Source organism: Zootoca vivipara, chromosome 17, assembly GCF_963506605.1.
Source record: "Zootoca vivipara chromosome 17, rZooViv1.1, whole genome shotgun sequence".
In the NCBI taxonomy this organism is placed as follows: Eukaryota; Metazoa; Chordata; class Lepidosauria; order Squamata; family Lacertidae; genus Zootoca; species Zootoca vivipara.
The window spans coordinates 26,429,992-26,452,475 of NC_083292.1; the positions used below are offsets into that span (position 1 = coordinate 26,429,992).

Genomic DNA, 22,484 nt, shown 5'->3' on the forward strand with positions numbered 1-22,484 from the left:
ATACTTGCGATTTATTAAAGGCAAATTATTCCACAGCGTTCCCATTTTAGAACGTCAGGCTGTTCCTGCAAGCAGGAGCTGTGATGACAAGAATAGAGAAGGTGACGCTTTCGGAAGGAGAAGACTTCTGAAATGGTGTTTAGCTAGGTTTACAACTGAATCTAAGTGTTTATTTATTTATTTATTTATTTATTTATTTTATATCCCACCTTTCCCCCCAAGAAGCTCAAGGTAGCATACATGGTTCTCCCCCTCCTCATTTTATTCTCACAATAACCCTGTGAGGTAGGTCAGACCAGCAAGCTTGACTCACTCAGTTTCCTGATGGGCAAGTGGGGATATCCTAGGTCCTAGTCCAGCATTCTAACCACTACACCACACTGCCTCTCTCTTCCTCCAGTTTTCCCCTGCACTGACCTCAGTGGTGGACCTACATTTTGGGGGCCCTGAAGCTTGAACTGTCAAGGGGGGCCCTTTGTAACAAGGTCTGGTTAATGACTTATCTTCTTCAATGGGGTTGTTCCACAACAGATCACTCCACCCTTAGAGCATCTGTGCTGCTGAATCTCAAACTTTGGGATTGTTGAAATATATACAACAACAAAAATAATAATCAGTCGTGCAATTCAAATTGGGTCTATTAGGCCCAACATTTTAAAGCATTGTAGACTAAAGTCACTTCTGGGGCCCCTCCAGGATTAGGGGCCCTGAAGCTTAAGCTTCATTAGTTTCACAGTAGATCCGCCCCAGCCAGCCTGTGAAATCATTTGCAGAGGTTTGCAGGGTGATGGACAGTGTGGAGACAGTTATAGCTGTTTCTATCGTATGATGACAGTCACCCAGTTAAGCTGATTTGCAGTAGGTTCGAGCCAGGCAAAAGGAAATACGTCCGCATGCATCTTCTGGAACTTATGGCCACATGAGGAATCCCAAGTTTTGTGTGTAGGGAGGGAGAGAGAGAGATCTGTGTCTGGTTTGTAATACATCCTGCTGATTTAAATGGTGTCACTGGGGAAACAAGCAGTTACTTGACTGTAGCCCTTCAGAGTGGCTGTGTGTTTGAAGGCTTCCCTTTCCCTGCACATGGAGAAACAGTATGCCAAGGGAGACTAGGCTGGCTTCTTTGCTCTGACTTGGCTCTTTATGGTCACATCATTCCCCGCACCTGCAGTCTTGAAGCGATTCAGCCCAAGAAATCTTCCACGCCACCTTACTGGCTTCTGATTCCCCCACCCCACCCCCGGGCCCAATCCGAAGTGCTGGTTTTGACCTATAAAGCTCTACGTGACCTGGAGGGGAGAGGACTATCAATGGCTACTTGCCATGATGGCTGTGCTCTGCCTCCACAGTCAGAGGCAGAATTGCTTCTGAATACCAGTTTCTGGAAACCATGGGAAGGGATAGGCAATTTGGTTGACCACTGTGAGAACAGAATGCTGGGCTAGATGAGACATCGGCCTGATCCAGCAGACTGCTCTTAAGTTCTTATGGGAGTAGCAGGGTACCTGAAGGACCACCTGCTATGGCAGGCATCCCCAAACCTCGGCCCTCCATATGTTTTGGACTACAATTCCCATGATCCCTGACCACTGGTCCTGTTAACTAGGGATCATAGGAGTTGTAGGCCAAAACATCTGGAGGGCCGCAGTTTGGGGATGCCTGTGCTATGGCGTCCTCTGGGTATATCCACAGGGCCCCTGGCGCCGTGGAGCGACGGATCCCTCCGGCGCCCCCCATTTCCCAGCGTGGTGGGCGGGCGCAGGGCGCAGCGCGGCTGCCACAGGCGCTGCTGTGCGGCGGACGGGCAGGCACAGCGCGGTTGCCATGGGCGCAGCTGCGCGGTGAACCGGCTGGCCAGCGGGCGGGCGCAGCTTGCGGCGCCCTCGCGGCGGGCCGGCGCCGTGGTGCCCTGCACCACCCAGCCTGGCCGTAGGGCCGGCCCTGTATATCCACCCTGTATAACACCCCCCTACCTCTCTAACCTTTGGGCAATACTGCTTATAAGCCTCCAAGCTATAGGGCAGTGGGGATCCTCCTTGCTTTTATCCTGGGAATTGGGAAACTTGCCACCCGACTTCCTCTAGTCTCTGCTGGATGCAAGAGTCAGCCTGAGTCTCTGCAGAAAGCTTGTAGCTTGTAGTGTCAGTGCCTGGTGTGTGGGAGATAAGGCGGTCGTGGCCTAAAAAAGCCAGCCAACCTCCAGTATTCTGGATGATAAAGAGTTTATTTTAGAAAAGCAATGATTAAGGAAGGAGGAGCGAGAGATAAGCAGAGCGTAATAATGTAAAATAAAATATAAACTTAGCATCCAGCTCGCCTAACACTTTGGGGCAAGCTCCAAGTTTCAGCTAACATGCCTGGTGCACAGGGGTTTTCAAGGCCTTCTGGTGAAGACAAAAATCACCGTACCTATATCTTGGGTTGCCAAGGGATGGAAGAGGGGAGCCAGAGCCATGGGGAGAGGACCTTGGAGCAGGTGGGGAGGGTTCCAATCATTTTCACCCCACCCCAAATGCATGATAGTGTTTCCACTGTGAGGTAGGTCCTATTTCTCATATAATCCCCACAACAACCCCGTGAGGTAGGTTAGGTTGAGAAGCTGTGAGTAGTCTAAGGTCACCCAGGGAGCTTCGTGATTGAGGGCTTGTCCACACTTCCGCTTGTCCCCTGCCTAGAAAGCACAGGCCGGAGTGGTTTTCTGCTTGTCCCATGCTTTCTAGGCATGGGGCTGAGTGGTTTTGCCTTTGCCCTGAAACTTTCCCCTGGGAAATCCACTCTTTAGCACTAAATGGTAATCTGCGGGGAACCCAATTCAGCGTTAAATCACGGGTTTTCAAACGCTGGACTCCTAGGTCCTAGCCTGACGCTCTGGCTCTCATTACGCTTCATTGCTAAGAGGGGATTCCGGCTTCCAGTTCCTCTGCCCTTCCACGTCCAGCCGCCATCATCAAACCACGGAGCCTTTTACTGTGTGTGTCGTCCCCCCCCCCCCTCACCATTATTATTTTATTCATGCTGGTGACACTTTTTCTCTCCGTTCTTCTATTTTAAGTGTCAGGGAAGGTGCTAGGTGCCATGGGTAGGTTGAGCTTTGGTGCGTTTTCCACCCTCACATCACAAGACCTCCCCACTGTGAGGCAGACGTTCTGGCGTAGTTCTGACTCAGTCCTTCAGAAATACCTTTGCCTTACTGACGCCTACTGCTTCCTGGGGCTGCTCTGCCTCCCGTCCTCATAAGCAGGCAGAGCTGGGACTGGTCATGTGGGGTAAAGCAAAAAAAGGAGGGATTGCTTCCAGTGCAGTAAGCATGCTCTCAGCGCAGGGGTCTCACTTTCCCCCTCATCCATTCCCCTCAAAAGAGTTAGTGGTTCTCTGAAGAGAGGATTAGGAAGTTGATGCAAATTTTATCCCCTTTTAGTACAGTATTTTCACCTTTTGTATGTTCTAAACTATTGCCATAACCTTTCCCTGATTTCTGTGTTTTATATTTTTGTAAACCACTTTGAGGTTTGTATGTTTGTTTGCAATCAATGGTTGTATAAATTTCATGAAGTAAAACGAGTCAATAAATTCAGTCCTGCTGGGGCAGACCATGTGTTTGGGCTGCAACCCTGTGGGTTTGCATTCACACGGTCCTGTCTGTCCCAGTTGAGGGGAAGCAGGGATCTTCCCCAGGTCAGGGAGAGCATTTTTCATTAGGAAAGACCCAAGGCTCCCAGGGTCACTCTACAGAGAACGGCCTGATTTTTGGGAGGGTGGAGAGGCAGCTTGGTTTAAGGCTCAGCTCAGCAAGCCAGTGGCAAAAGCGTTTTCTACACCATCTGTGTGTTTCCATTTTACCTTTGGGGCCTTGCAGTCTTCAGCCTGTGACTCACGCACACATGGTTGTTTCTTGTTTGCCACCTGAGCCGCAGGTGGCTTTCCTCGAGGGAACCACCTTTGTTCCCAAGGCCTTGCTGTTTGGATGGAGCGCTGCTGCATGGCATGTTGTTTGTGGGGACTCACTGGGTGGAACACCCATGAAATGTGTGGTGACGTGTGGAGCCAGGAACGCCCACCCGTGGCCAAAACATCAGGGGCATGTTGGGATCCCAACCTCAGGTTCAGCCAGCAAAGCGGGGATGTGCATAGTTCTGGTTGCCTCGTTTCAAAAAGGTTATTGTAGAGCTGGAAAATGTTCAGAAAAAGGCAACCAAAACAACCAAGGGGATGGAGCAACTCCCCTACAAGGAAAGGTTGCAGCATTTGGGACTTGTTTGATTAGAGAAAAGGCAAGTAACAGTTGACGTGATAGAAATCTGTAAACTTATGCCTGGATTGCTGAGGTGCCATAAACTTAAAGCACTTTAACTCATGCCTCCTTGTACTGACCTGGCTTCCCCTCTGACAAGCCAAAAGTCCCTTTTAGGCACCCAGCTTTTGCTTTGGGATTCACCCAAATCTGATGCACATCCCTCCTGTGAATTAGTGGCGGCCATTAGGGGGTTACGAGGACCACTTTCATGTTTCAGCAGCTGCTGCTTTGTCTGAGTGGTACTTCCACATTAGACGTCATGCCTACATCAGCCCTTTGCCTTGAGACTTCTGCAGAAAGAACTGGCAAAGGACTCTATGCCTTGAGCCTTTGGGGTTTCTGCTGCTTTGGCAATAACTTGCATTTCTTTGGAGTCTCGGGGCTTCCACCCTGCAGTGCCCCCCCTCACCAGACCCTCTTGTAGCTTCCATCCTGCATGCCGGAAAAAACCCCACCGTCTATTTGTTGTTCCAGTGGGCCTGCCCATCCCAGGAAGAGCCCCCGAGTGAGGCTGGGGCCTGATAAGGTTACTGATGAGGGGGTGGGGAGTCCCCGGCTTTGCTTTCTCAGCCACAGAAGCAGGGAGGAAGTCTCACGCCGGCAAAAAAAGTCCCCAGTGGGGCTGAAGGGGAAGTTTGGGGTGGTTCGATTGGGATAAGTTTCCTCTTGCAAAGTGGGCTGGCTTACTGTAGGTTGTTATAAATAGCAGCAGGGCGGGACGGCACTAATGTGACAGACCAGCTGTGGGAGATGTCTGGATGGGGGAGGGATGGGGGAATAGCCACTGATGGGAGGCCATAAGTCTGTCCTCAGCAACTAGCTCAGTGGAACCTCCATGACCAAAGGCAGTCCACCTCTGAGTGTCAGCTGCTGAGGACAAACTGGAAAGCTGCCCTCTCTGTTTTGCCCTGCTTGTGGGTTGCCTAGAAGCATCTGACCAGACACTGTTGGGAACAGGATGCTGGCCAATTGGACGTTTGGCCTGATCCAATAGGAAACGAAGCCTCTCCCTCCTTCCCTGGCCAGCATGGAAATCAAATGGGCTAGTGAAGGACTCGCCTGTGTGCACTGGCATAGCAAAGGGTGTGATGGGGGCAGTCCGCCCCAGGTGCCACCCGGCGTACCCTCCCACAACTCCCAAGCCGAGCGGCGCTGCTTCAGTGCTGTGCGGATGGTGCCGGGATCCTCTGCTTGCGGCTGCAGCCACGACTGGAGGGTCCCGGTGCCGTCCCCACGCTGCGCTGGAGCGGTTTGTCGGCAGCGCTGCTGCGTAGTGCGCATGTGCGACAGCGCTACACATGTGCACTGCATAGCAGTTTGCCGGCGGCAAGCCGCTCCAGCACTGGACAAGGATGGTGCTGGGGTCCTCTGCTCGTGGCTGCAGCCGCAAGTGGAGGGTCCTCCGTTTTTGGCTGCAGCCATGGGTGGAGGGTCCCGGCGCCGTCCCCGTGCGGCGCTGGAGCAGTTTGCCAGCGGCACCGCTGCGTACTGCGCATTTGCATAGTGCACATGCGTCGTGCGTGGTGATGCGCACATGCGCCCTGCGTGGTGATGCCATGCCCCCAGGTGCACGCCCCTGGGTGCCGCTCCAGGTGCCTGAGCGATTTCTTCCGCCCCTGCCTGTGTGAAATTCCAGATCGCTGATGGCAACCACACAAGTACAGTGGTACCTCTACTTACGAATTTAATGCGTTCCGAATGCACATTCGCAAGTCAAAAAAATGTGTAAGTCGAATCCCATAGGAATGCATTGGGAGAAAAAAATCGTAAGTCGAAGCAACCCTATCTAAAAATTCGTAAGTAGAAAAAATCCTATCTAAACAGCATCCAAGATGGCGGACGGAGCTCCATTTGTAAGCAGAAACATTCGTAAGTCGAGTCATTCGTAAGTAGAGGTACCACTGTAGTTAACTACAGGACTATGTCCAAAACAGGAACTGGGGCTGAGCTCTGGTTGCGGGTGTTGGTCTGTCCATGCTCCAAACAGGCCTGAGCCAAATCCCAGGTGCTTTTTGCTCGGTAACTGCAGATGCAACATTATTTGAAGAGGATTTAACCTGGCACTGACCTGCATTCTAAGCTATTAGCGCCAACTAGCCGTTGGTTACTCAAGCAAGTTGGCCTCTAGGGGGCCAGCGGAAGAACAGGGGGGGGGGAATCCCCTTCCATCACTAATGCTGCTGCTATGGAACACCTGTTAGGAGGAATCAAGGGGATTAGTTCCTTCCCTCCTTTCCCCTGGTTTTTCCAGCCAGATTGTAATTTCAGCCGTTGAAGCAACAGCTGGGTGGGCGTGGAGGCCGCAGCAAGCAGGGAGCTAGTTCCCACAGAAGGCGGAAGACAAATGATCTTTCCCTCAGTCTCTTCCCCCTTCTGCAAACTGCATGGAGTTATAAGATGCAAACCTTCAGAGAGCTCTCAAAAGTTTTAAGGCCCAATGTAAAGTGGGCATGTTTCTGTGCATCTGTGGTTGGGGAGCATTGTACCGATGCTGTTACGCATAAGAGCAGTTACCCCATTTAAACTTAATGTTGATTATGGATATTTCTTAGAATCATAGAATTGTAGAGTTGGAAGAGACCCTAAGGGTCATCTAGAGCAACCCCTTGCAATGCACTTTGGTGTGCACAGAAAACAGCACAGAAGTAAGAATGCAGCCATGTGCAGCTTTTCCTATCACACTTCTACAGCGATGGGAGAAACTGCATCCAACAGACTTTCCCCTTGGGTGCCACTTTTGAAACTGTTTGTCATGTACACTTAACTTACTGGAGAAAAGCACCATTCAGCTTAGTGGGCTTTTACTTTGCTTATTGATTTGAAATATTTTTTATTATGCCACCTTTTGTACAAATCCCTAGGTGCTTTACAGCAGCCAGACCCAACGTTGGGTGCCTCCAGACCAGTCACTATTTTGCCTAGCTTAAATTTAGGTTTACACAGTTAAAGTGGGTTGGTGCCTTCTTGCACACAAGGTGCAACAAGCCCTCCTCTAAAATTAATACATATGGATTATTACAGTTTGGAAAGAGACTGAGAAATGGATTGAAAAGTGTGGGAGGAAGGAATGATTCAGCACCCTGCAACCATACTGGGATGAATGCTCACTAGATGGCCCTTGGGGTCCCTTCCAGCATTACAGTTGTATGATATAACCTCCATGAAGGCAAATCAGGATGAAGGGGCTCAACCAACTGGTCATTTGGAGGTGCCTTCTCTGGTCCTGGTCCTGGTCAACATAACAGGCTCTGTTCTCCAGTCTGAGAGGGTAGGCTTGTCTCATGAGGCAATCTTTTCAGCCTTGGCATTGCCACACTTTGCTTCTGGCACAGCTCCTGTGCCTTCAACAGCTGCAGAATGTGCAAAGAGTCAACAGCTGCACTTTGGCTGGCCTGAGATACTGAGACGGGGAGTTTGCCAATTGGGGCTTTTGGCATTGGCAGGGCCTGAGGCAGAACAGTTCTGGGGCCAGTGGAAGGCAGCAGGTGAAGGAACCAGGAAGGGGATGGCTGCCCCAGAGGAAGAGAGCCAGTAGGAGTTAGACTGTCGGACTAGGACTATGGAGAGACCAGAGTTCGAATCCTCACTTGGCCATGTAGCTCACTGGGTGACCTGTACGGCACCGGGTGTTTTCTCCACTCCTGAGCTAGAGATATTAAAAAATCACCTCGGGAGCTGAAGGCCTCTTCTTGCCTTATCTCAGGGAACTTCACAACCCTGTGAAACATGTAGATGAATTTTCAACATAATTTAAAATAAAACCCCACATACGCAATGTCCTTGTGGCTATCCTGAAAGAAAGAGTGGGAGCAGAAACAGCCGCTGAGGTGTCGGATGGCAATTTTGTTGTTGAGTTTGAGATGTGGAAATTGAAAAGAAAATTGGTTGGCCAGGTGATGCAATATCCTCTTCTTAATAAGGGGACTTCTGTAACGTTTGTCTTCCCTGAAAACATTGGGTTGAAAAGAAACAAATCATGAGGGTTTTGCCACAGCTAACTTTAAATTCCCCTGGACATTACAACTTCCCACATGGACCTGATGCTCAACTGTAACTAGTAAATACCTGGTAAAATGCCATATGCACAGAGTCTTGCTTTGGAAGCAATTATTTGTGGGTGTCTATCCATTAATTCGGACATGTTTGGTGCTGTGGTGTAAACCACTGAGCCTTGGGCTTGCCGATTGAAAGGTCGGCGGTTCAAATCAGCGCGACGGGGTGAGCTCCCGTTGTTCAGTCCCAGCGCCTGCCAACCTACCGGTAGCAGTTCAAAAGCACGTCAAAGTGCAAGTAGATAAATAGGTACTGCTACACCGGGAAGGTAAGCAGCGTTTCCGTGCGCTGCTCTGGTTCGCTAGAAGCTGCTTTGTCATGCTGGCCACATGACCTGGAAAAACTGTCTGCGGACGAACGTTGGCTCCCTTGGGCCAGTAAAGCGAGATGAGCCCTGCAACTCCAGAGTCGTTTGCGACTGGACTTAACTGTAAGGGGTCCTTTACCTTTTTATCCATTAATTAACACAGGTAATGTTGGCCATGTTATTTCCTAATTTTATTTTATTTCATATAATTTATACACCACATTATTATTATTATTATTATTATTATTATTATTATTATTAAATAAAAAACTCAGAGTGGTTATGTTGGCCACAGGTAATTTGCAGAAAAACCTTTTCCCCACACTTTCAAATAAACATTACCATAAATTTGACACTTGCCCTTGAAAAATTAGTATGATGAAATTATTTTTTTATCCATACTTTTAGATAAAACATTTGCCTTATTTATGTATTGATTGCATTTATACCCCTGTTGTTAAACTGTTACATTGGTCACATCTTTTAAAACACAATAAAAAAAGAACATTTAAACTACCTGCAGCATACTTCTGGAATATTTTTGTAGGGAAGATCAAGCCAGTCCAGTTAACACACAAATATTTTAATCTTAATTGGAATTCAGATAATATTACCTAAAGCACAAGAGATTATGTAAAGAAGCTTCCAAATGTCACATTGGTCACTATAGAATTGCCCTTTGGCACTTTTCCCATTGGGTTGAGTTGCCCCTTTACAATTGTGCCCTCTTGCTGTCACCATGGCTGAACATAAAACAAGTTTTGGAAATTATTATATCTCTGCCACAGCTGCCACCTTTCCTTGCACACCTAGCTGGGGGAGAAAAGCATTTTGTTTGTTCTCGCCTCCCCTGTGAAAAGCAGGACCCACATTCCAAAGGGAGGACACTGCACCTTTTGTCTAACCCATTTTCCATTGTCCTTCCTTGTAGTTTCCTGCCTTTTGCACGTCCTGTTGAGCTGAGTGAATTTATTGTGTGTCGAATTCTTTTGCCTCTAATTCATTTTATGTTTCTCAGATGCTTTTTAGGCCTAAGGGAAAGATTCCCTCCTTGTCTCTTTGTAGTTTTTCATTATCTTCTGGTCAGAAATATACCATAGCCACCCACCCCTCTTTTAGTTTGGTGGCATTTCCATGCTCCTTCTGAAGATTGGCTGTGCACCAGCTGATGGCTCCCCTTTTGCCTTAGGACCCACTTACTGCTCCTTCATGTTTTATTTCCTACATTTCAAGCACTTAATGGACACAGAGCTGATTTTGAGGGCCTTTGTCATACAGAGAAATGGCTGTGTCTGCTTCTCAGTGAGAAGGTCCATCAGAATTCAGTTGTGCCCAAAGTACATGCTTAAGGATATTTGAACCCTGTGTCTTTGGTACATTGTGCAAATCAAGCACCTTTCCATAGCATTTATTTTTGCATAATTTCATGCTGGTTTCGTTAGCCATAGAGAAGAATAATTCATAGCGGAGAATAATCAATTGGGATTTAGGGCTGTCACATGGAAGATGGAGGAAGCCTGTTTTCTTATGCTCCGGAGGCTAGGACCCAAAACAATGGATTCAAATAGAGGTGCTTTTTCCTCTATAATTAATTTTATAGACTATTCCCTGGTATTGAAAGTAGGGTTCAGAGATCAGTGTTAGGGGATTCCCTGTTCTGCTTAACCCTTTCCCCCCCCCTGCAATTTCCTTTTCCTGCTCCACCCCACCCCCTCCCCAAGGGAAGGCTCTTTCTTTAATTACTCATATTAATGAATCCTGGAGAGGTGGCCCATGGAGCCATTGTGGTGGGGCAAGGTCTGAGGATGTGTAAGCGCTGGGCGAGGAGTTTCAATCAAGGCAGCCAGGCCCCACTGTTAATGCTCTTTGGGATTAATTGCTTGCACCACTGCTGGTTCCACTTAAGCCAGGAAGCGAAAGATAATTAAAAAAAAAAGGAATGGCTGAAAAGCAGCAGCTTCTACTTTTAATTTGACAGGCAGGCTGGGAGGGGAATAAAGAGGAGAAGAGCTAAATAATCAGGAGATGGGGCGGGAAGCAGCAGCAGTTGTGCTGTGCCCTCAAACAAACACTTCTAGGGCTTTATACTTTTTGTCATTTGGGATATGTGCAAATGCAGTTAACACGTGGAAACCCAGAAGTAGTGCATTTTAAATGAGAATAACAGTTTCTAAACATGTTGCTTTTGAATGTGAGTGGCCTGAAGAATGTGCTCACCCCTGCAAATGGATGAAGCTCTATAGAGGCGCACTGATGGTTTCCATAGAATTGTATAACTTGGGCCCTCTAGTCCAACCCTTTGCAATGCAGGAATCCGGCTCACAGTTGTTCCTGGGTGAGCTTGAACCACTAACCTTCTGGTTAACAGCAAGACCGTCAACGTCCAGGTTTTCCTCCATACCAGAAAAGGATGGAAGAGGATGAGAATTTTAATACTAGTGTGCATGTGTATTTCAATGTCAGTTCGGACATCATTTTTTAGATGCCCAAAACGTAAAAATGAGTTCAAGCTTCTCTTGTGAAGAGAGGTGGTGCGCAGACGATCACTGGGTAGATTTCTAAAGTTACACATCAAGCATGAAGAACTTTCCTGCCTATTGGCGACATGTGGCCCTCCAGGCATCTGTCTTTGGCCCTCAGGACTCTCACTGTCCCTGTTCCATGCCCTCAGGTGCTTTTGCCTGGCTGTGATGATGCCTTCTGTGGCAGAAGGTGTCAAGTGCATCCCATAAGTTTAGGTTTGTGCAATCACGATGGATCTCTCTTTTCCCCCTAGCACAGCAAGCCCACTTAAAAAAAAAAAAGAATCAAGCTTTTGCAGTTTGGAAAGTGACAGGGAAATGCTCTGGAAAGTGTGGGATGAATGGGGAAATGTTTACTGCCACCGCCCCGCCCACAAGTGAATTAAGATAAATGCACAAACAAATCAGAATAAATGCTCAATAAAGACTGTAATAGTCTAACCTCCAGATAAGCTTTGTGCAAGGAAATCAGGATGAATGTGCTCAGTACATAATAGGCCATCTGGAGGAACCCATCCTTGCCCAGGTGGAGACTGGGGACACATAGATGTGCAGGTGTGTTGAAACCTCTGGCTTTTGGGTGGCTGGAATGTTGTCTCCTATACAGAATCACATTCATGGGCTGGACTGTTTCTGCCTCTAGCCCTGCCCTCCACTGGCATGCAGCCTCTGGAAGTTTGCCCATGAGGGAACGTGGCTCTCCTTGAGCTGAAAAAGTTTTCCAACTCATTATATGTAGTGTAAGGGAAGTAGATTGAGGGGGACAGGAATCCCTCTCCTATAATACTAGAACTCAGGGTCCACCAAAGGAACTAAGGGGCAGTAAATACAGCACAGATTAAAGGAAATACTTCACACAGTGCATACCTCATCCTAGGAATACACGGCTGCAAGATGTGGCAAAAGCTGCTGTCTGTCTTTAGAAGACCTTTAAAAGGGAAGCTTGACCCGTCCATGGAGGAAGTTGGCTCTAGCAACTGCAACCAGTCATGACAGCAACACAGAGCCTCCATCTTTTGAAGCAGGACAGCTCTGAGCATCCTGGGCTGCTACCTTCATGTCCTGCTTGTGGCCTTTCTAGAAGCACCACACATTGTGGCTTCTTGAGCTTTGCTCCTTTGCAAACTGGGTGGGTTATTCATTTCCAAAATGTTCAGTTTGAGGGCTCAACATTGATCCTCTGATCTGGAAGCCCTGCTCCCTTAATCCCATATCAAGGAACCAGGGAGGGACAGGCACTCTGCACATGCTCATAATAATGCAGAGCTGAGCCCAGGCATAGAAATCAGTTTTGCGGGCAAAATTAGGCTCTGCAGCAGAGCAATGCTCCTCATCCTAGGTACTTTGAGTCTGATTGTGCATAATTGGTGGTGAGCTATAAAAGCACTTTGCAGCTGCTCCAAAGTGCTCGTGTTGTTGCGCTATATGTTCCAAGACTGACTACAAAGCCAATCCCTCAACTGACCACCTCCAGATTGCTCTGCATTGTCTTTCAAGAGGCTTGATGTCAGCCAAAGATTCCATCTCTGGTCTCTTGAGACCTAACAGAATGACTGTGGGTGTTCTCCTCCACCGTAATGTTCTCCGGGATAAATATAGTTATCTCCATAAGGCTGGTGTTAGCTTCTCCCTCTTAAAATTCTGGATGCTGAAGGCTATGCTTTTCTTATTTGGTGAGAGGGAACACCAAATCCCTGAGGGTGGGAACGGAAAGGGGGTGGGGTGGGGTGGGGTGGGAGTCGGGTTTTTATTCTTCCTCGAGTGGACCTTCTTGCCAACTTTAGTTGGAAAGAATGACACAGAGCTTGGACCTTTTTTTAGAAAGCACCAAACCATCCTCAAGTTGATCTCTGGCCAGGATTTTTATTTTTATTTAAACAGCTCAGTAATGCAGGGTACCTGTTTTCTCCAAGTATGCAACTTGAGAAGCAACATTTAAACTTGGCCTGGGGGATTTCGGTTTTATATCACCAGAAGAAAAAGATGGGCAATGGACATTTTTTTTGATGGGGGGGGAGCCACCTAAGTGCTGGGCTCCAGGGACTCTTGCTCGCTAGAAAAACAGGGCACGGATGAACCGATGTAGCACTGCCTCACACCACCACACCCAATGCACACTTAAATCACATGCCTTCACCCAGAGAATCCTGGGAATGGTAGTTTCCCCACCCACAGAGCTACAATTCCAAACACACAAAATACAGCTTCCAAGATTCTTTTGGGGGAAGCATGTGCTTTGAACGTGTGGTGTGGATCTGGAGTCTGTCTGTATCAGAACTGCTGCCCTGAGACATATGGCAAGGGTGGAACATCATGTGACCAGCCAAGCATTTATGATGGCCCATGACCAGGTTGACAGATGTGTTCTGGGCCAGCAAAGTCTTGGGTGGGGGGTGGGTTGTGACGCCTGCAGACCCTGCTGGTTTGTAGGCCAGGCCCTGATCTCTCCATAGTGGCTTGCCAGCCAATCACATGCAAAAGCTGACCGGTGGCAGTTTTTTGACAGTTTGTAAAATCCAGGAAGTGGTAAAACTCTTGCTCACACCTTCACTTCTAAAGAGGGAGTGCTGTTTGCTTGTTATTGCCTTTATATCTCACCTTTGTTTCAAGGAGCTCAAGGTGGTGAACTGTGTTCTCCCCCCACCCCATTAATACTGAGTCCACCAAAAGTACAGTACTGTATATGCCTTTTTGTGTTCCAATGAACTTAACACCCTATCCCACACCTATGGGTCAATTTTATCACTAGGATTTGTTGTTGTTAATTTATTGCATTTCTATCCCACCTTTTTCTATCCCACCTTGGATCAGTCTCTCTCTCTCTCTCTCTCTCTCTCTCTCTCTCTCTCTCTCTCTCTCTCAGCCTACCATGCCCTACAGGGTTTCTGAGGCTAAAATGAGGAGAGGGAGAGCCATGGTTGCCCCTTGAGCTCCTTGGAGGAAAGTAATTTGAAACAATCCTGTGTGGGTGTGAGAGAGAGACAGGGTGACCTAACAAAAGGCAGGGTTTGGAAGCTTTGCTGAAGCTGCAGCTGGGACCCAGTTGACCCCAGTTAATGAATAGCCCGGAAGGTCAAGGAAAAGGAAATTCCCCCCTCGTGAGTCCCAGTCAAATGCCTTGAGGCAGGGGTGGGCTCTGCAGCCTCAGCCAGAGAGTCATTTTGTTTTCCTCCAACCGGGTCAGTCAACGCGGGGTGTCCAGTTGGTGTGGCAGGCAGAGAAGAGCCGGTCCTTTACTCCAGCAGCTGCAAAGCTAGCCAAGAGGCTTTGTGCCCCAACCATTATTGAGTAAGTTGCTGTCCTAACCCCTCCCCAACACAGTGAGGCCAAGTGGGGGCTTGAGAGTGGAGGAGACTCAGAAAAAAGATTGGGAAGAAGGGGAGGGAGAGAGATGAAATTCTAAAAGTTTATAATGTTGTTGTCTGCCTGCAGTTTGACCCCTAATCTCAGATGGCCGGGAGGGGTGGGGAGAATGGCACACTCTGCTCGTATTGGAGGCACTCTTGTGTCACTTCACATGTTCTAGGACTGTTTTCCTGCTGGGATTGAGGCCTAGCTCAGATGAAGCCCCCCAAAACACCCAGGCATTTTGCTCCTGAAAGAAAGTGTTGAGCAGTTCAGAGGGGGGTGGTTAAGAAGGGGTGGGGAGGACGGGTGGGGAGATAATTTGTGAACCAGCAAGCAGCTCTGAATACAAATTAACATGGACACCTGGGTTTATTACCTTTAACTGTGGCAATCGATCTTTTGCACAAATGGGTCAGTTAACGGCCTTGCATCCATCTTGGTGCCTTCCCTGTGGTCCACTTTTACACTGCAAGCTCTTTGGGTCAGAGACTGGTCTCTTTCTCATGGGGAGCCGCATTATAATGAGCCAGACCATTGGCCCATCTAGCTCCGTATTGTCTACAACTGGCTGGTAGACAACTGGCATTTGAAGAAGGGGTTTCTCACAGCTGTATCTGGAGATTCAGGGGACCGATCTTGGGACCTTTGGCATTCAAGGTAGATGCTATAGTACCGAGCTGCAGCCCTTCCCCTAATATGGAGTGGCCCAGCTTCTCTCCCCCCCCCCCTCTTTGAAGGTCACTCTCAGTTGTGCTCCAAGGTGGAATATGGCTAGGGCCACAGAAGGGGAAAAGACCACCCCAAACCTAAATGAAGGAATGTTTCCTTTTTCATACCTGGGGTGCTCGGCTGGGCACACACCTACACACCCCCTGAAGTGGCAAAGTCAGCCTCTGCCTTGAGCTAGATTAAGAACTTTGAGAACTTAAAGAAGAAAAGTCGCTTGATCCAGGGACAGTCCACATATATATATTGGCCCATTCCTACCTATTTTTCTTAATGGTGACTTGGACCATTCATAATATAAAAATATTCTTAACAACTGTAAGCAGGGCAGTGAGGTGGGGTAAGTGAAGACAAGCTACAACAATTAACAATAACGTTCACTGCTCCTGCTCAGGCTGCACAGAAAAAGCCTTTTGGTTCCTGGAATTCATTCTGATTGTGCAGATAAAATATAACTGATAGATTTCTACACAGGATGTGGCATTAGTGTGTGAAAACAGTCAAGATCCAATGATCCCCAGGCATGCACCTAAGCAATTGTGTAGTCTTCTACAATTTCCCCTTCCAACTGCAAGTTCTCAGGCTTCAGCAAATCCTGTTCAGGGGAGTGACATGGAGGAAGAAGCATTGTCCTTTGGATCCATCACCACGTTTTAAATATAATAAAAAGGTCTCTACATAAATATTCAACATTATATTCACTCCCAGAGGAGTTACTTTGCAAGAATAATAGTTGATGATAACAATCTGCACAATATATATCTGAATAAGTTCAAAGTAACTGAGCCAGTTATTAAATCATTTCAAGTTAATGTCTGGATCAGAACTGAACAGGACAAGAGGGAAGAAATACTGCTAAACATTTAGGTTCAGTTCCATGTTAGGGTTAGGTCTCAGCTATGCCAGTTTCAAAATGAAATCAAACCACACACTTCAGCGAAAAAAATTTCTGCTGCTGCGCTGCTATGTGAATCAGCTGGCTCGCAGAAGAAGAAGACTGCTCTTTTGCTAAAGTGCTATGGTGCGAGCATGGCAGCAAAAAAAAACCCTGCTATGTGCCAGCCAGCCAGATGGTGGAGATGTCAGGTGCCACCTGGCGCACAGGTCGCAAGTGACCAATAGCCAGGTGCAAAATGCACCTCCTAGTGCCTGGTGAGTTTTGATCGCTGGCAGGAGCAGGGACAGAAGGCTGAGTAGATGGGTATAGGATTGTGTTCTGATATCATAGGATGAAGCAATGACCACCAACTCGGCCAGCTTAAAAGGTGCAGAGATAAATTCAAAATGCACAAGGCTACTAGCCATGATGGCTATATGTTCCCTCCACTGTCGGTGGCAGGATGCATTTCTGTAGGCTGCTTGCCAGGAATCATCAGCTGTTGTGCTTGGATCCTGTTTGTGGGCTTCCCACAGGGATATCTGGCTGCCCACTGCGACAACAGGATGCTGGACTAGATGATCCTTTAGCCTTATCTGACAACCAGGCTCTTCTTGCATTCTTGATTGCTTGATTGCCAAATTGCTACCCTATTGTGGCTATTATGTGCCTGTGACAGGTGTGTGGAAAAACCTTGTAGCACCGCACTGGAAATAGGGGAGGCCTCTCCAGTTGCTACTTTCAACCCTTTCGCACGGCTGACTGACATGAGGCATTGCGTCCCGATCACCCCCATGCCTGAGATTCTCAGGAGGAGGTCCATCTCTCTCCCCCGTCTCCGGAGGGCAAGGAGTCAGAACCCTTGCAGGGTCTGTGCCACTTGGGTGATCCACGTGTGGCTCCAGAGGTGGTGAGCATCCTGGGCAACAGGGTTTGAAAACCTGAGCGCATTGCACGGTCCCCGGACACGGGGACCCCCTGGCTCTGTGCCACAGACCTCTAAGGACCCTCCTGCCGCTGCAGGCTGCTGTTCTTCAGGATCAGAGCTGCTGGCTGTGGTGCTCACATCTCTCGTTTGTTCCAAGCCACCAGCGGGTGTCCCCTCCTCCCCCTCCATCTCCTCTTTCAAGAGAGAGGAGGAGCGATGCAGTTTGAACAGCCCAGACAGAGTACAGTTTTGAGCGAGCTTAGCCAGTTAACTTCCTGCTCTGCGAGTTGGATGTTCCGAGCTGAGCAAGCCTGAAGCGTTGGTCCGTCTGCCTGCCTCTCTCCTTTTTGTTCTCCGGAGAGAGCCTCATCCATCCATTCATCCCTTGTGCTGGTCCTTTTTTGGTTCTGATTCCCCACCCCAAACCCCGTTGCTTTTCATGCCCAAAACGCCCCCCAGCAATTCACCTAGCGGGAGACCCAGTCGGGGATTGATTTGGGGGTCGTTTGGCCTCAGTCTTGGATTATGTCTCGGATAGAGTCGTTGGCCAGATCGAGAAGTGATCGTGCAAAGGAGGTCGCCTTGAAGGTTTGTCCCTGTTCAGCTCTTGAAGTTTGGGGGTGATGGAGGGACATTTCACATTGCCTTGTCTAGTGTCCGTGTGTCTAGTGGATGTGTTGGGGTGACCTTCTGGAAAGAGGAGCAAAGGTTCTGGGGTGCCTTTGAGAGCAGCTGGACTATTGTGGCATGATGGGGTGGGGACACATTTGTGGGACAGGCATATGATCTTTTCAATGGAGAAGGCTTTAGAAATATTGGGGTGGGGGGCACGGTCTTGGGACATTAGCAGCCTGCTCTTTGTAACCTCTTTTTCCCCTTAGAAGTGTCTTTGTATGTTGATGTTGTTGGTTTCTTTTTTGGGAGGGGAAGCTCCTGTCTGAGATTCAGAAGTTATTCTATGTTTTAAACATTCCCTTGAAATCGTTTGTTTGTTTGTTTGTTTGTTTGTTTGAGAGAAACAAAACACACACATGTCCGACTCTTAATCTGATTTGGTTTGATTTGTAAAAGTTTCCAGGCTGTTGAGACTCAGTGAAATTAGCGACCCCCACAAGCTCAACCCTTGAACACATTTGCCTTTCACTGACTTGCAAATAAATATTCTCGCCAAGGATCTCAGCCAAATGCCAAATATTTCTCGATCTGCTTTCATGACCCTGCATGTTTTGACTTGTGGCCCCAAAGGAAACCCTCAATTTTATTTTACTCTTTTAAAACAAAATGCACCCTCCCTCCCATACCCCATTTTCCCCTCCCAGATCTCGCCTTGCCAGATGCCCTATTATTCTTCAGCGGGTGAGCAATCAAGTTTCTCTGTCGATGCCACATGAAAGGGGCACAGAACAGCTCTGCTGTGTGTTCCAGATATTTAGAAATTTCATTCCCAGACTTCTGAGTGGGTATTTGCATCTATCTCTCCCTTGCCCTTGGGTCATTTTCATTGAGAATCCCCCCCCTTCCCCACCATTATTTTTCTTACATTGCTTAAACCTTCATTCTGTGGTTTCCCCTGTTCTGATTCCTGCATCCAGGGAGCAAAAGTTGGACCATGTTTTCTAGCTGACTCTCACCTCTGCTTCTGTGCCTCCCTGGCTGCTCAGCCTTTGCCTGGCTTTTGCTACTGTTCCTTTGTGTGTGGCAAGACAATGGGATATTGGAGTGGGGGGGGGGCTTTTAATCCAAGAGGGCCAGTTGGGAAAGGAGGGCTCTCTACACCGAAGCCAAGCCACGTGGTGACGGATGTCCTCCAGCCCAAGATGGGTTCCACAAAAGGGCCACAGCACGTGCCATTCTCCAAGGTGTCTCTGTTTAGTGCAGAACTCTTTCGAGTTTTTTTATATTGGACCTTATGCTTCTGCTCAGGTTGCAAAACTGGTACCACAATTCAGAAACTTTGGCTAACTGTACGCCTGTTTCTGGGCAGACTTTTAACACATTGTGGCTTGAGATCCCTTTTGCTTTGGGGTGCTGGTGGTGTGGGCACCCTGTTAGGTTGCCTTTTTCTTTGACTGAAATTGATCTACTTATGTATCTCTCCCCCCCCCCATGTCAAAACAAAATATAATCAAGAGCTAATTCAAAGCTGACTTTGGGAGAGCGGGGGGGGGGGGGACGACTCTCTGCTTCTCTAGAAAAGAGTGACCTAACAGTGGATTCTTTTAAAAAAATGTTCAAAAGTAAAGCCTTGGAGTAACCTTGTGAAATGAAACAGCCAAGAAAAGGGAACAGTCTCTGTTTATCTGCTTCCTCCCACCATTAACCCCTTCAGTTCCCCAGCATTAGGCAGAGAGAGGGTGGGGGGTGGGGACCTTTTATTCTCCAGCTGCCCTTATGGGGAGATTTATTTATTGGCCGTTGTGCGTGATGGAAGAATGTCTATAACAGGCACAGATTTTTGTAGCTATTTCAAAACAAAATATGAACCGCCGAGCTTAAAATAGCTGCTCCTTCTTAAAACTTCTATTTTCCTTCTCAGAGTTTCCCCCCCCCCTTTTAAGTGAATGTTAACATGACTTGAGGATAAACAGCCACAGATTAATGTGTTTAGTAAATATGGAGCACGCCTAAATACTTGAGGCTGGTGTTAGCGGGTTGGTTAAAACTAAGCAGTGTATTTGCCAACAGGGGTGGGGGATAGAATCTTACAGTTGTAGAGTTGAAAGGTACCCCAAGGGATTTTAAATTTATATACCGGTATATGTATAGCTAATAGCACTTTTAACTTGCAAATGCACTGCATTTGTTCTCACAAACACCCTGCGACATATTTCCATTTTACAGATGGGGGAATCAAGGTTGAGAGGAAATCTGGCTTGAGCAAGGCCCCTTGAACCCATAGCAGGAATAGAACTCAGACCTCAAAAACTTGCACTATTGCACAACAACCCCAAGCCACATAGGGAGTAGGTCCTCTTGAAGTCAGTGGGACATTCCTTCTGAGTAAACCTTTGTAGCAACATAGTGCTCGAGGTCTTGCTGCGCATCTGCTTACATGTTAGCATATATCAAGTGTCAGGGAGTTCCACAGAGGATGGAAGGAACAAATGCCATGGCAGATATAGATCGAGCCCTATCTAAAGCTTTCAAATTAACGCCGAGCGTCTTAAGAAATGTGAGAATCTCCCTCCTTGGAGCTGAGGATGTTTTAGGTCAGGCATCCCCAAACTTTGGCCCTCCAGATGTTTTGGACTACAATTCCCATCATCCCTGACCACTGGTCCTGTTAGCTAGGGATCATGGGAGTTGTAGGCCAAAACATCTGGAGGGCCGCAGTTTGGGGATGCCTGTTTTAGGTAAAATATATCCTTTCTTGGGGCAGAGGAGGTTGGAATAGATGACTCATTGGTACACCTGCTAACGTGTTTTTTTTGTTCCACTAGGGCTTTTTTGCTGGGTGGGGGAGGAGAAGAGTGGGGTAAACTTTTTTTTTTGGTCCTCTCTGTTGTGCCCCTATTGTTTGGCATGAGAAGGAGCAGGGGCAGGCATGCTCCTTTCAGAGCCAAGGGAGAGCTAAGGACTGTAATGAAGCTACAGTGACAAGCAGAGTGCCCCTGAGCATGTGCTGGGCTCCAGCCACAGCCTGCCCCTATTCATGTAGGGCAGTGGTAAATTACCAGTTCAACATAGTCATTCAAAATCACCTTCCATGGTGGAAGGCCATGACTTCCACCCCAGCCCCTCTCATTTTACAAATATAAAGAGCAGTGGCCTATTCCCTCCCTCTCCTCCTCCTCCAGCATCTTGTGAAACGAGGCAGCCTTGCATGATGCAATAGTTCTCGAAAGCAAGCCCAGCAGCCTGGTTTCCGTCCTCGTCTGGTGGGAGGCTCCCGGGGGCCCCAGCTGGTGCTGCGAGAACGGGGAGCGGGTGGGGAGAGGCAGAGGTTTCCGTCAGGCTGGCGAGGCGCCAGCCAGGCCCTCTGCAGTTGGCAGCTGTATTGGGCAGCACTGCCAACAAAGCCCCAAGTCCCCTCTTGGGTGCCAAATGAGGCGGGCGATAATAAGGCAGATGTTCCAGCGGAAACTTGAGGTTTTGCAGGCGGGGTGGAAGAATAAATCACTCCCCATGCCCCCAAAGACTAGGGTTTTATGTTAACCGAGGAGTTAAAATCACCCTGTTCATGTGCCTCTCTCCATTACTCAGCATTTGATGACATGATGACACCCGGCTGAGTGTCTGTGAAACCACTTCCATGGGAAAGAGCAAGGCATTTGGGGTTGTGAGGCAGAAGGAATTCTGCCTGCTGCCTGGTGTTTGTTCTACAGCAAGCTCGTTCACACATGCAAACAAACCTGCATGTGTGAATGCGGCCTTGCAGTTTGAAAAGAGCCAAAAGCCTACCTAAGGCAACCCACAAAGAAACTCCCCCCCCCCTGTTTTGTCCTTAAGATTTCTCCCTGGAGGTAAGCTATTTTGTAATGGAAAGGCAACTGAGGTGACTGGCTTCATGAACTCCCACATGTAATCCCAAGTGGTGTTTTTTCCCCCCACTGGTGCTTAAATTCTAGAGGAAGAGGCTGGTGCTCAGTCCTGTATGGATGTTGCATTTCTTGACCTGGATGTGGTTGCACATCTAGGGAGGCATTCTGCATATGCTCAGGAGCATGTTCAGTCATTGCACAATGGGAAACACCACATTCTGCACATGCTCAGGGTCCCCTCCTGTCTCTGTTGGGATAATAAAAATTAAAATAGCCTTGAGCATATGCAGAGTGACTTTCTCTGCTTTTGCTGATCCCTGCCATTGAAAGCAGGCCCCAGGCTGAGCAAGTCTGCAAATTATGCCTTGCACATGGTCAGTACTCTCATTTTATGTGCTAATACAGGATTAAAAGCCTTGGTTCATGGCCACATTCAAATATCTCTCCATCCTTCATGCCATGTCTTTCGCTCCACAAATACACACACAGTTTGCTGCAGACACATGTCTTTCACACAATTTTTAAAATTAGTGGCAGAGAGAATTTTATCTGGATGTTATATTGGAGAAGGTGTAAGATTGCCACTACTGTTAAGGATTGGTTGCCAAAATTAGAAACACCTTTCTCATCAGGGGAGAAAAAACCCTAATGGTGAATCCTGTAGCAGGGAGCCCTGAAATTGCTGGGTGTGGGGGCTTTCTCTATAGAGTACTTAGCAGGATGAGTGATCCTGGCATTAACTCAAAACAAGTCCCATGTTGTCAGTCCTCTCTCCCCCTCCCCAATTATTTTGAGCTTCTCCAAGAATGAATGAGCCAGGCCTTTGGAATGCGGCCATCTCCTGAGGACCCCTCCCCAAACAGCTGCCATGTCCTTTAGTCAATAATAATCCACAAATTCATTATAGGCACTGCAAATTCTGGCCTCTTTCCCCCATTGTTATTGTTT

The 22,484-nt window shown here is 48.0% G+C and overlaps 1 protein-coding gene across 8 annotated transcripts in view; it reads left to right on the plus strand.

The window, feature by feature from the left end:
* The window catches only part of ARHGEF2 (Rho/Rac guanine nucleotide exchange factor 2), a 136,411-nt gene that overhangs the window by 62,478 nt on the left and 51,449 nt on the right, over positions 1-22,484 (plus strand). Inside the window, exon 1 of one of the 8 annotated variants that reach the window (XM_060269561.1) lies at positions 14,144-14,464. The exons of 6 other annotated variants lie outside the window; for them this stretch is intronic. Coding sequence is in view for 1 of the 2 variants with exons in the window: in XM_060269560.1 (XP_060125543.1) it covers positions 17,581-17,643 (63 nt within the window). In the remaining variant the exon portion in view is untranslated. Of the gene's footprint in view, positions 1-14,143; positions 14,465-14,823; positions 17,644-22,484 lie in introns of those variants that run through there. One more of the 8 variants, XM_060269560.1, reaches the window with a different exon arrangement.